Consider the following 14,594-nt stretch of genomic DNA (forward strand, 5'->3'; position numbering starts at 1 on the left):
GAACCCTTCTGCCTCCAAACTATGTCATTGAACTTGCCGATAATATGTCCTTGAGGGAGTGCATTTTGTTTCTTCATATACAAAGTATACTTTTTGTGGGTTTGATGCTGGTGCTTTTCTTTTACTGCTCCTTCTATTGCTCTGACGTTGTTATGTCAGACTTTTCTCTTGTTGATAAGCATTGTTAGCTTGAGAACTCTATTTTAAATACTCTTGGAGTTAGTCTTCTTCATGTGTTGCCATTTCGTTAATATTGTGATAGCAATTATATACACACTCTTGGCTAGATTTTGCTGCCGGCGGCATCGTCATTCACTGTACCAGTATACGCATCTATATACAGTCGAGCCCGCTTATAACGAACCTAAGCGTGACGCGGCATCCGTTCCCTGTATCCCGAAGTTCGTAGTAAATGAAACAGTTTAAAAAAAAAAGTAGCGAGTGAAAACACAAACCTTTATGCCCCGAAAAATCCGTGATGCATGTGTTTCGAATAGCAGAAGCGATAAGGGCGGTCTCAAGTTCATTTAAAACGGCAGGGTGCTTATTTACCGAGGCCCGTGGTATAAGCTGCTTGAGGCAATGACTCCAAAATTTTGTCGTTCTCGCAATCCGATTCCTCCAAATCGCTCTCGCCACGTACTTCATTCACAATGCCCCAATCTGTGCACGGTTCCGCAGTGTCGGCATCATCATCGGCCGTAATTAAATTATCGCAACAGATGTCCTACCCGCTCTCCCAGGTCGGAGTCGACGACGCGCTGCCACAAATCGCCGCCGCAGAGGTCCTGTTCGGAAGCTTCAGGCTCGGCATTGGACCCGACGTCAACGAAGTCGGCCTCGCGAAAACAGTTTCGCGCGCATGTAGCTGTCACCGCCACCCACGAAATATTCACCATCTCCACAGCTGAATACCGGGACACCTGAAGCGGCAAGTTCGTTGCCAGGTGGTCAACAGCTATGAGCAAGCACTTCACAACGCGGCACCTAACACGCGGATTACTCTCAAGCCAAGCAGTCACACTATTGACGTTTTGTTGAGCGGCAGGAAAAAGCATGTTAGTCCTCCCATCGGCCATAATGACCACGCAGGCACACCAAGAGCGAGCAAACACGCGACACACATACCAGAACGCGTGGAACAGCTCTAAGCCCGTTTCCAGTGAGAAAACGAAACTAATTCGAGCCAACTTGGCGGGCGTCGTGGAGCGGTGGAGACGGGCGAAGGGGTTGTGATCAAAAGAGGAGAGCAGACTTGCGAGAGGTGGTGGTAGTGGTTCGGTGAAGAAAGGAAAAGGGCACTTATTTCTGCAGCCCCTAAAGGAGCACGGCTCAGTGTCTTGTAGGAGTGGGGGGTAGGAGGGATAAATAGAATAGAAGGGAACTAGATGAAGAAATAGAGAAGGCAAGCGATGGAAAATATAAGGAGATAGAAAAGTTGGGATCCGGTCAAAGCAGTCCAAGGACGGGGCACCACAATGCGAAAGCTTCACGGCGTCAGAAGACCGCAGAGAGCGAACCAGCCGGCGGGAGCTACGCTGTCGTCGAAAATCGCGAAGCACAATCGTCCAGCTTGAAATCCTCCGAGCGAATCAGACTTGCGAGAGAAGGGCAAGAAATTGTGATAAAAAGAGGTGAGGATGAGATGGGAGGGCGACCTTGAAAACCAAAACACACGGGAACGAGGCAGGTTGGGTAGCTTGCTTGAAAGGTCCGCGAAACTCGCACGTAGAAAAAAAAAAAACTTGTAAAGAGTGCATGGCCGCCTGAATCCGTGCGCGCGGCGGTGTTCGAAGAATTGGCGACCGTGGTCAAAAAATCACTTTGTTGCACCGGCGGGTTTGCATGCCTCACGAACTTCGATATTTCGTGATTCGTTCTGCGCAAATCAACAGCCGTTTTCGCTCTTCCGCAGGTGCGCGTAATGCATGCTAAGCCGAGTGCGAAGTGAGCGAGAACAAGTCCTTAACACAAAACGAATCACAAAATATCAAAGTCGGTGGGCTAGCATACGCGCGTGCACTACACGCACACTATTGGATACATTCGGTGGCCGACGATGTTGGCAAATGGTCTGGTCACTCACTCTAGGCCAGCGACGTCAACAACAGTACCAGCGATCAAAAACGGGGTAGATGGTTAACCTGTCTTCGAGAGATCGGTCGCAGTGTGAAAACACGGGCCTCGTCTGGCGATGCGGAATGCTCAGAGTAGCAGGGGGACAAAGGACAGAGGGGCGCGGTGGCAGGGTCAGCGTTTAACAATAAGAATGTATGGGCACCTTGCCGATGCCTGAGCGGTGGTCGAAATTGGTTTCCCGGGAAGTCGGCAGACCACTGACTCTGTTCGCTGTAACCGGTCAGCGGCGCTCAGAGACGTTCGTTGTAAGTGCGATTTTGTGCCATTGACCCAATGTATATTTTCACGGTCACGCGGATATTGTTCGTTTTAAGCGAAAGTTCGTTTTAAGTGGGGCCATTATATGTTGGCTCGACTGTATATGAAAACAAAGGAAAGAAAAATAATCAAGAAAAAGACTCCGGCACGTGGAATCGAATGTCGGACCTCTGAATTGTGAATGCGAGGCATGCATCAGTCACTGAGCCACTAAAAAGGACCTCTTTCAGCGTTTGAACGGCAAGCTATTTATATCTATATACACTTACTGCTGGTGATGGGCATCTTGAGGAGAACTATCGTGTTTTCAGCATTACCAGCAAGATGGCTCAATGAGTGCGCATTGTCACATCGTCACGACACGGCAACGCTTGCTCTCATCTTGCACGCGTACTTTGCCCCGCAGAGAGGGGGAGGGTGGAAGCTCACGCATGTGCTTGCTTATGTCGCGATGGGGACAATCGTACGCCTTAGATGGCCTTGGGCTTTCAGCGGAACGATTCTGTTGTAGTTACTGGGCACACAATCATCACTGAAATCGTTGCACTGTCTTCGTTTGCAAAAAAGGCGCGCTTTTCAAACACAGCGACGGAACAACTGAAACACTTATTCGTGTTCATCTGAACCTGTGAGTATATTTCATGCATCGTTTGTGCATGAAAAACGCAGGGCGTGTTTCAATCTGCTTGCCATTCTGCGCATGACCGTCCAATTTGTTGCTATTGCGTTCACTGATTCGCCTTCGCAGTAAAGCTGTGACTTTTTGAGTCCTTAGTAGATGGAAAAAGCTCGCCTAGTTCTTGTCTCGCTGCTTCACCTCTGACTTCGATAGCTGCTTCAGAAGTCTGTCTAGTAACTGTTTTGTTCATCTCTTCAATTATTCTGTTCTCTTAAAAGGGCCCTGCAACACTTTTTAAGCATGGTCAGAAACCGCTGCCGATCGGTAGTAGAGGCTCCTAATAACATGCCAGCCAAATATTAAAGCGTAGTACACGGCCTGGAATTCACAACAAATGATCAAAGCAAGCTTTTCCTTCTCTCGACAAATCAAGAAATAAGCCAGAAAATCACTTGAAGTAAGCCCATCTATCAGCCATTGGCTGGTTCAAACATGGAGTGCTCGGTCGTTACAGAGATCGCCGCGGGAGGCCATCACTTGTCCACGCAAACACGGGCAATCGCACTGAAAAAGCCACGTATTCAAAGAAAAAAAAAAAAAAAACAAAGCTCAACGTCACGAGGCGGGCATAAAGTTTTTATTTTTTTGCCCTCCCATCCCTTCCTGCTTAGCTTCCAGCACTTCCGTTGGGACGAGAAAAGAGAGAATGCGATTGCAGCGTGTGACAAATCTTTGTAACTCCACTCGTACTGGACGGATTCCTAAAATTTCTGCGGCGTTGAACTTGTGAGGCAATATGCCTTTCCAGTAAATTAATTGCATAGTTACTCAAAAAAGTGTTTCAGGGCCCCTTTAAAATTATGTTCAAATTTTCGATTGTAATTCTAAAATATTCTGATTTTATTCTTACTACATCTAGGTTGGGGTCATCTTTTCATGGGTAGTCGAGATCTTCTCAAATTAAATGCTATTTTCGCTTTTACTAACCTGTGGTCACAGTACACTTTACCTGATTCATGACATTATTGTCATTTTATGCCTGAGTTTCTGCACAAAAAATAAAATATTGTTCATTTTTGTTTTTCTTCCCATTTTTACCTTTTAGGAAAAAGGTGCTCGTTATGTGGAGCTTAATCCGCTCTGCAAATTCCACCAATACCTCTCCTCTGCCACGCCTAGAATCAATCCCATAATTATGTCTTTCTCCTTTTGTTTTGTTGTGACTTATGCATTCAGGTCTTGTTAGAACTTGTTAAGCTAGTTGGTAACTTGCCACACTGTCAGAGATCAGAAATTTTCATTATTTTCAGAAAATCTGGTTATTGCAATTGAGTATACAGGAGGAAGTCACGTAGTCAGGGACTGAATTGGGACCCCCTATGCAAGCTAAGCATGGGAAAAAATGTAACATTTGCATCAACAGGAAAGAGGAAAAATTTAAATGTGCATATTGAGCACAGTGGGTAAAAAGAATTGTAATATTTATTATACCAAGAAGAAAGCATGTGATACACCTGAAAGAGAGAAAAAAAAAGGTTTGCTGGGGTATATACAAGAATAAAAAAAATGACACCAAATTATTTTTAAGGGCTGTGTAAATGAAAAGTTATTTAGTGTTGTACTGACTGAGAAGAAACTTTTTGATTATTTAACGAATGAGCTTAGAGTCATTGATTTTAAGACAGATGGCAATGAGTTCTATAGGAAAAATGCACTGAAGTGAGCGGTTTGTTTAAAGTAGTTAGTTCGGATTCTGAATTTTTTGTGTGAAGCAAATCTTGTGTTGTTAGGGTTAAAAAATGAAGAAGAAGGGATGATGGAGATGGGACATCTATTATTAATGTGGTTGAATAACCAGATGGCTAGATTCTATTTTGCAGTGTCCTGTACTGTAAGAAAACAACTGTTTGGAACCGCTCTTAGATGAGAACAGATGAGAACAGAAGTTACTGTCGTGATTGCTTTGTTGTGAATTGTCTGTATCGATGCAAGGCGAGTATTGTAACTATTACCCCATGATGTGATGCAATAGTTGATATGTGAGTCAATAAATGCGTAATATAATAAAAGCAGACTGGAGTGTAAGTATGTTTAGTGCAACTTGGGAATTTGTGAACCACTCACACACGCTTCCACTCAAAAAACACGCACCCACGCTCTGTGTGTTTCTTGAAAGAAAGTGTGTGTGAATGTGCGAGTGCTTCGAGGGTTTTGCAAGTAGCACCAAATTACTTACAATATGGCATAGAAGTATCCCATGATTACGATTTGTCGTGGTCACAATGCTAGTTCGATATTCGCGTATAGTTGTTTCTCTCATACATCATCAAAACTACAGACCTGAACTAATTTGAGTTTATATAATTTGTGTATAATGATAATGAGGTTCGCTACCCTTTCATTCGTGCTAGAAAGCTCTTCAATGTTGCCTGCAAAGTCTTCGGGAATTAAAAATCTAACACCACATTCTTTCCTGCCAGGAAATCCTCCATAGCACATGGCTTCTCCGCTATATACAGTGTCAGTCTGCCTTGTTATTCCAACTTCCCTATGGCCAAGAATATCCCAGTTCATCCTTTCTAGCTTCTGAATTAACTCTTTTAGCCTAGCTTCACCTGATAAGGTCCTGGTGTTAAATCTGCCAAGGTTCATTGCATGCAAGCACATAAAGTGATTGCGGTAAGAAAAATATGTTGCAAGACCTTTTTCCTGTCTTCGTGTCCTTAAGCTGGAACACTATTGTGCATCCTTGTAGTCTGCGCTTATGTGTCGTTGCTAGTCAGTGGTCAAAATTACGCAGTAAAACAATTCCTGGTGGTGCATAGAATGGAACGTCGTAGGCATGACATCGCCTCAGAACTTTTTGCCAGCTCTTAGTTCACTCTGAACTTAGTAAATTACAACAGTATTCTAGAAGATCCCTGGTGCTAGTGCACTTTCCTGTGGAAGAGCGAACCCAGTGGGGTAGTTAAAAGCAGTGTGGGCTGTGGTGGGAAACAAGCCTTGCCGAAAGACTGTTCACAGAATTGTGCTACCGGTGGTAAGGCTATCCAAAAAACGCTACGAAGGGGAAGATGGAAGCTTGCAATGAAAAATCCACAAACACGGCTTGTTTTGAGCTGACGTTTCGACAAGCAGACTTGTCTTCCTCAAGGTCAGAACAGAACCGAGTTATTTAGCGCTAGTGTGTCTAAGCTTTGTACCCTCTTCTTTTTCCTGACAAAAGAGGGGGAGGGGTAATATTGAATGTGGCAGTGTGAGAGAGCAGTGTGAATATGGCAGTGTGAGAGGGCAGTGTGCGGTGTGAAGGGAACCAGTGTTAAGAGAGAAAAGAAAGCGGTGGGGAAGTAAGGATGTACACTTGTCGCTGAGTCCCGGTTGTCGAATCGGTTGACAAAATCAACAATGGCAGGTTTGAAATTCTTAGATGGCCAGGCCGTGGTTCAAAAGAGTGAAACAGAAGCCACCTACGATGCACACAGCTGACCACTGGCGTAGCCTTCCTTCCAGATGAGACCCTGCAATGCCTTAAGCGGTGGCGCCTTGCGGTCAGCATCCATCTGCCACAGCAAGTTGGCCTCCAGCTGAGCAATGAGTGCCTCCCTGGGTGCTTTGACTGGATTGTCCACGGGGGGCACCGAGCCATCATCCTTCGCATCCTGAATCGCCTGCATAGTATTTGCATTAACTACCACTGGAACTCGACAACCCAAAATGACTGTGCATTCTCCATGTTTCTCTGAAGATCTTGGGCTGGAGTCACGAAAAATCGCAAAGTATTAGAAGCATCAAAGTAGTGACTGTGTAGGTCTGTTGCTTTACCTGCCAGTGACATGCCTTTTCAGGATCATTTATTTTACTCTGTGATTTTCAACTGGTGAACCTGTAACCTGCTGGATGTGACCTGTGCACCTGCAAAATGCGTGTGCAAAATTTCATTTTTTTAGTTGACTTCCCATTAAAAGTTGTTAGAAACACCCATGTTGTACTACTTTGCTGACTGTTGCAGTGCAGTACAAAAACATAAATGCAAACACCAATCAGCCCCAACAACCAATTCTCCTTCAGAATATTACAAGAAAAATATTCAGTCCAGTTGTGTGTTTGGCAACAGTTATCGGAGTCAACCACTCTGATGAAACTAGGTTTGCAATAAGAAAAATGTGTTGTCTGAAGTCTTATAGATATATTTTGATTTCTTTATACATGAAAATTGCCACTAACTTACAAAAATAGAAGCTCGGGCTAGTTTGTATGTAGTCATAATGGCAAGTTTTTCAGTGCACAAACATTGGAAAAGGATAGAAAAGACAGAAAGAGCGCTGACTGCCAACTAACTTAATTTCGCAGAGTGGGATGATAAAAATGGGAGGATGAAAGGCAAGCCCAATCAATGTATCTGTAGTCAAAGCTCGAGTGACGGGTCCTAGATTGCCCTAAAGCATGCCAGGTAATCACATTCTAAATGTGGTAACCTAACTGATGGGGAGCTTATGCAGTTTTCACTTGGTTATTATTTGAATCTTTTCTGCTTCAATAATCTTGCAGGTAAGTTGAGTCCTATGCCTTGCCATTATCGCACATTGATTGAAGAGGGCAGTAGAAACCACAGTCTCGGCAATGGATGCCAAGCTGCCCTTGTACCACATTGTGCACATTATTTCAATGCTCATGGAACCAGTCGGTTTGGCCGGCATAAGCCTTCCCACATGTCAGTGGGAAGGCCAATGTCGGTTATACCAGAAGGCTTGTTAACGGCTGCTTCTGAGAGACTTGGTATCTTTAAAGTTTATGAGATTCTCAGCTGTAAATGAGTCTCGAAGCAACTTCCATGCCTCAATTTGTTTTTTGCATGCATTACAGCAGCCATTATTTCAGTATAGGGCTCATCGTTTTCCTGACGATCCACATGTTTGTGGAATACAATTTGTTGCAGCATTAATCAAGGATGCTGTAAAGTAGTTCACAGCATCCCCTATGCTTAACGCCCCAATGTCAGTCGAAGCTAACAGTCATTTTTTGAAACTGTTCCTAATCGGCTATGCAATGAGCCACTTGGGAACCTGTGGAGGGCATACATTTGTTATTGATGTGTTGACAACAAGTCATTTTTTGAAGCTGTTCCTAATCGGCTATGCAATGAGCCACTTGGGAACCTGTGGAGGGCATACATTTGTTATTGATGTGTTGACAACTATAAGAAGACGGTCACTACCATATCCATTAATAATGACTACCCATTAAAACAGAGGCAGGAGTGATGGAGATGTTATGCCGAGGTCTATTGACGAGTCGGTATTGGTAACGATGTTGTAATATGTTGGCTCTTTTCGATTCAGGAGGCATGCGCCAGAAGAAAAAAGGAACTGTTCAATCAGGTGACCTCGTGCATCGCAGTGAGAGTCTTCCCATAGGCTATTACTATGTGTAATAATGTCCCCGAGGACAAGATAGAGTTCTCGAAGTTCATCCATTGATGACAAGTTAATGTTTATTGAGTTAGCGATTGAGTTAGGTATGTAAATAGAGCAACTTGTGACCAGTTTGTTGAAGAGTACAGCTCATACGGCTACTGCTTCAAAGCGCGACTGAAGCGATAAATGTGCACAGGCTGTTCCTTGATCAACTACAATGGCAACAGCGCCGGATGACACGACAGCATCATCGCATAATCCCGATCCTTTCGAAAAATAGTATAACTGCATAGAAAGTTGGTGTGCTTGGATTTTAAGTGTGTTTCTTGTACACATAGTACTTTTGGAGTATGTTTGTATAGAATTTCTTGGATATCGTCGAGGTTTCTCAGAAGTCCTCTGATATACCACTGTAGTATACGTGTAATTTTAATGTTGTGTGTTGCTGTGTGTACAAAAAGTGTTGTCTTAGGTTACTGGGCCTTTTGGGGGCACTGTAATTTGGTTTTTTTTTGCGCTCCGAAGAGTTGCGCCTCTCCTTCGGCGTCTGAGGCGCCAGAAGAGTGGGGCTTGTTTCTTGAGGTGGGGGATGGTGCCTGCCCAGCAGGCACATTTGCAGTGGTTTTGGACCTGACTGTGCTTTCAGTGGCCCAGAGTCCAGCAGACACGAGAGTCTGCCGGCCCTGTTTGTGTTTGTCGAGTGGCGGAGCAGTGCAGGCTGCTCCAGCCGGAGGTGCTGATGGCGCGACCACGGTCACACTCTGTGTAACACTTGAGGGCGTGGAAAGATGTGGCACGGGGCATCGGCAAAGGAGAAAATGGACTAATAGAGTGTGAACCGTTTGCGTGCCTTTTGAAAGGATAGATTGAATTTCACTTTAAGCTCGAGGATTTGTTTTTCTTTTTTCTAGGATGGGCACCATAGAGAATAGGCGGGATGGTCTCCTTCGCAGTTGGCACAGCGGGCTGCTGCAGTACAAGAGTCTAATGAGTGTTCATTGGAGCTACATTTCGCACAAGTAGCACACCCTCTGCTGTTTTGCCATCCATATCCAAAGCGCTGGCATTTAAAAAATTGACGGGGATATTCTACGTAGGGCCTGACAAGGAGCTTACAGTAGCCGGTTTCAATCGAATCGGGTAAGTCACTAATACCAAAGGTAATAATTATATGTTTCGTTGCTGTTTCTTTGTTGTCTCGTTGTATCACTATTCTCTGGACCTTGACTACGTTCTGGTCTTGCCAGCCTTCTAATAATTCGCTTTCAGACAGTTGAAGGAGGTTACCATCAGAGACCACATCGCGCACTGTACTCATTAACCTGTGTGCGCTTACTGAAACTGGGGATGTCCCGAAATGCTACAAGTTTAGATAGATTATTATATTGGAGCTTGTCACGCACCTCCAGAAGGAGGTCCCCGCTTCTCAACTTCGTTACAATGTAGCCTGGGCCAATAACTTCTATGAGCGTTTTTGAGACGAAAAAAGGCGAAATTGATTGCACTGTTTTGTTTTCGTTTTGACTGTGCGCGACATGGTAGTTCGGGAAGAACTGCTTTGGTTTCTGGAGTGTGAAGTTTTCTTTGGTGAGGCATTGTTTCGGGTGTTAATCAGGGAGTGCGTCGAAAAAGTGCCATATGGAATATCTAATATTCGGCGGTGATTGTGGCCACCCACCACCGAGCTCGACAAGGAAATGCTGCAAGGTAGAACACTTAAAGCCGCCAGCCATGCATCGCCGCTATAACCACACATAACTACCCAAAATCGAACGACTACACAAGGTTAATCCTCGCCAACAAAAAAAATTGGAAGTAAACGGAAGATAGAAGATGACAGGACAGACAAAAAGTGAAAGGTGAAGATGAAGATGAGAGGAGAGAGAGATAAGAAAAGGTGACTGCCGATTTACCCTGAGTGGGTCAGCCCAGAGCAGTCTACGTGAAGCTGGGGCAAAACGGGTGTGTTGCCTCAGTCAGGGGGCCTTAAAGGCCCAAACACCCAGCATTGGCTCAACCCCCAGGATCCCCTTTTCCCCGGATACGGCAAAGCCACGCACGGCTAGGCGTGGGAGGGAGCCGAAACTCCCCCGTTAGCTCGGATCCGTGGTGTCGCTACACACCAAACGCCTACTTGCGCACGCAGGCGCCCCTGCGGTGACTTCTCCAACTCTTCAAGTCGTACGAAGGTCTACCCGACTACTAAGACCCATGCAAAGACTCAATCTCCAGGATCCCCTTTTCCCCGAACATGGCAGAGTCATGCACAGCTAAGCTTGGCAGGGGGTCTAAACCCCCCAGTTAGCTTGGGTCCGTAGTGTCGCCAAACACCAAATACCCGCTTGTGCAGACGCCGCTGCGGGGCAACGAAAAGTGAGGGAACACTGAAACTCGTACAGTGAAGAAAATAGTTTCTGAGAAATGCCTAAATATGGCTGATATTAATATACTTTTGCTACAAAGTTTAAAAGACTTATTAACCTTGTTTTTGAACCAAGTTTCACTCCTTTCTCTCTGCAACAACAGCTACATTTCTCGTTATTGAACTGCTGAGTCGGTGAGGCTGTTCTTGAACATGCTCACATTAACGCTCGCAATGCTAGGATCCGGTATGCTATCTAGTACCGGGGTTGTGGAAAAGGAAAGAAAAAACATTTTTGCGGTAATTATACAGGCCAAAGTGAACAAGAACTGTCTACTAGAAATATTTTTTCCCTGACTAAGCCATAAAGCCTTTCTTCTGTACATAGTGAGAATAGCCCCTTTCTGAGTAGGTCGTCCGTCCGTGCATGCGAACCAGTGTCGATGAGGCACGCGCCATAAGTTTTGGTGGCCTAAACGAGACGACAGGTGTAGTGTTGCTGTATATAAAGATAGCATATACAGAAACTCTAGAAAAGAGTAGACGGGTGTAGACCAAGGGCGTCACTGATTCCTCTAATTTGGAAGGCAATCGGCGGGCTCATTCTAAGGGCAGATGTATCCGCCCCCGAAACGCGTCACGAAAACATGGACAAATTAGAATTGGTTCTTTTGGTGCACCAGCGAACGCCAGCTGTGGTCCAAAGAATGAGCCAGAGCCGAGAGTTAATAACACAACAAAAATATATTCTCAGGTATCGCAGAACAAACAACAAACAAACATGCACAATTGGCAATAATCTAATACAACAAATCATCAATCACAAGATACTCAAAACAACAAGCTACACAACACAACAAGATACACTCAAAACAATGGGCACAAGCAACAACACGCGTTACAATGCAATCTCATGAATTAACTAGCCAAGACACTTATAGACTAAAATGTTCGTCAAATATATTTGTTCCGAAGTTCATGGAACAAAGCTTGAATGCTTCTCTTGAAGAAAACACTCACTCAAAGTCCTGCGACAGTTGTCGTCCCGCTGCGTTCGAGATTTCTTCTCCATGATGATGATGATGTGTGGTTATGAGTATAGAGTGATGTGGAATTAGTATAGAGATGCGGACAATGTTATGTTGCGTGGCTGTATAGGGGCGTTAAAATTCCTCGCGATAATGCGGGTAAAAACATAAGTATTAAAGACATGACAGTGGCGTGATATGCATATTAAGAAGGGTGACAAAGGTTTTGATAATAAAAACATGTAAAAATATTTGGCACTAGCACACTTGCCTCATCAGTGCCCTTGTGTCCAAGGGCTGCGAGGCAAGTGCTTTTAAATGTAATCACAGCAGCAGCGACCTCTCTTGAGAGGTCACGCTACGCAATGCCTGGGTATAATACATGGTAAAAATTAACATCTCTTAAAAAAGCTAACAATGATTTATGGGTGAAAAGTGGTTCCCTACCGACAAACATTGCAGGGTGTAAAGGTATATGTTGTCGGTAGGGTAATGGGAAGTGTTGTCTTCTTAGAGTGTCTAACTGTTTACATTGGATTAAAACGTGAAGAACTGTTAAAGCCTCATCACATTTATCACACAATGGTGGATCACCACCGGATAAAAGATGTGTGTGTGTCGTGTATGTGTGCCCTATCCTGAGTCTTGTTAGTGTTACCTCTGTTAGACATGATTTTGATACTGGTGGCCAATGGCCAAGGTGTGGCTTGATAACGTGTAGTTTGTTTTGTGTGTGTGTATCCCACTTGCTCTGCCAGTAGTCCCTGAGGTTTAGTTTGAGAGACGGCTTAAGATCAAGGGCCGGGATCGATATGGATGTAATGGCGGTGCTCTCATGGACAGATGCAGCGAGCTGATCTGCCCTCACGTTGCCTTGGATCTCACGGTGCCCTGGCACCCAGCACACTACAACATGTTGTTTGTGCGTGTAGAGTGTGCACAAAATGGAGTAAAGTGAGACAAGGACTGGGTTTTTTTGTTTTTTAAGACTGTGCAGAGCCGTTACCACACTGAGGGAGTCTGTATAAATTACTGCTTTTTGTATTTGTAATTGTTTGATGTGTTTAGCTGCCACCAGTATCGCGTAAGCTTCCGCTGTGAAGATACTTGTGCGTGGATGTAGAGGGCCAGCATCCGAAAAGGATGGGCCGACAGCAGCGTAGGACACAGAGGAGTTGGTCTTGGAGGCATCTGTGAAGAACTCAGGACATGTGTATTTGTGTTGAAGTTCCAGAAAGTATGTTCGGATATGGGCAATAGGTGTATGTTTTGTAACCTCTAGGAAAGACACATCGCAGTCTATAGTCTGCCATTGCCACGGTGGCGGGTATGCTACAGGAGCCATTAAACTGTGTTCAAGTGACACTTCAGTTTCTTCAGCTAGACACTTCAGGCGAATTGAGAAGGGCTGCCTCATCGAAGGCCTGTTTTGAAACAGAGTTGAGCTCGACAAATCATTAATTGTAGAGTATGAGGGGTGCTTCTTGTCTGCTTTCACCTTAAGGAAATAAACAAAGGACATGTAAGTTCTCTGCAGATGAAGCGACCACTCATTTGACTGAACATGAAGGCTTTCTACGGGGCTGGTGCGAAAAGCACCCGTAGAAAGGCAGATGCCCAAATGGTGCACGGGGTCAAGCATCTTCAAGGCACTTTGAGTGGCAGATTGATAGACAACGGCCCCATAATCTAAGCGGGTACGAGTAAGGCTTCTATAGAGGTTCATGAGGCATTGCCTATCACTACCCCACGTAGTACGTGACAACACTTTTATAACTAACGTGGTTGCTTGGGCGAGTTGGTACGACATGATTCACATAAAATTCACTTTTATAACATTCATGGCTTTTAAACATTTTTTTTTTTAAATACTTGATGTGCGGTACGAAGGTCAACTTGTTGTCCAAGGTTAAGCCTAATAATTTATGCTCGGCTTTGACGGACAGACGTTGCCCGTTCAGGCGAATGTCAGGTTCCGAGTGCATGCCTCTCTTTCGAGAGAACAAGACACACGTGCTTTTTTGTGGGTTAAGTCGAAATCCGTTTTTGTCTGCCCATTTGGAGACCTTATTTAAACCCATCTGAACCTGCCGCTCACACATGGCTAAGTTGCATGACTTGAAGCCAAGCTGAACGTCGTCGACATATGTACAATAGAACATCATGCGGGGAATGGACAAGTGCAAAGAATTCATTTTGATGATAAAAAGTGTGCAACTAAGCACACCACCTTGTGCCACGCCTGTTTCCTGGACAAATGTTTGGGAGAGCACACTGCCTAGACGGACACGGAATGTCCGGTTTGACAGGTAACTTTCGATTATATGAAACATTCTTCCGCGCACACCAAGGTGGGACAGGTCTCTTAGAATTCCGAAACGCCATGTTGTATCATACGCCTTTTCGATATCGAGGAACACAGAGAGAAAATATTGTTTATGGACGAAGGCGTCTCTTATCTGTGCCTCGATACGAACGAGCTGGTCTGTGGTGGATCTACTTTCTCGAAACCCGCACTGAAATGGGTCGAGCAAATTGTTTGTTTCAAGAATATGTAGAAGTCGGCAGTTTATCATTTTTTCGAATACTTTGCAGAAGCAGCTTGTAAGTGCAATAGGCCTATAACTTGAAGCTAAAGAAGGGTCCTTGCCCTCTTTCAAAATGGGAATAATAATAGCCTCTTTCCAGGAGGTAGGGATAGTGCCAGAAAACCAGATAGCATTGTATAAACAAAGTAAGGTTTTTCGTGTTTCGGCTGGTAGGTTTTTTAACAT

General features: G+C 44.7%; 1 protein-coding gene across 4 annotated transcripts in view; it reads right to left on the minus strand.

Moving 5' to 3' along the window:
• Positions 1–14,594, minus strand: part of Enoph (enolase-phosphatase E1) — a 96,112-nt gene that overhangs the window by 24,697 nt on the left and 56,821 nt on the right. For all 4 annotated transcript variants that reach the window (XM_037419240.2, XM_037419241.2, XM_037419238.2 and 1 more), the window contains one exon: positions 6,488–6,684. In XM_037419240.2, the coding sequence (XP_037275137.2) occupies positions 6,488–6,684 (197 nt within the window). The remainder of the gene's footprint in view (positions 1–6,487; positions 6,685–14,594) is intronic.

This window comes from Rhipicephalus microplus, chromosome 6 (assembly GCF_043290135.1).
Source record: "Rhipicephalus microplus isolate Deutch F79 chromosome 6, USDA_Rmic, whole genome shotgun sequence".
In the NCBI taxonomy this organism is placed as follows: domain Eukaryota; kingdom Metazoa; phylum Arthropoda; class Arachnida; order Ixodida; family Ixodidae; genus Rhipicephalus; species Rhipicephalus microplus.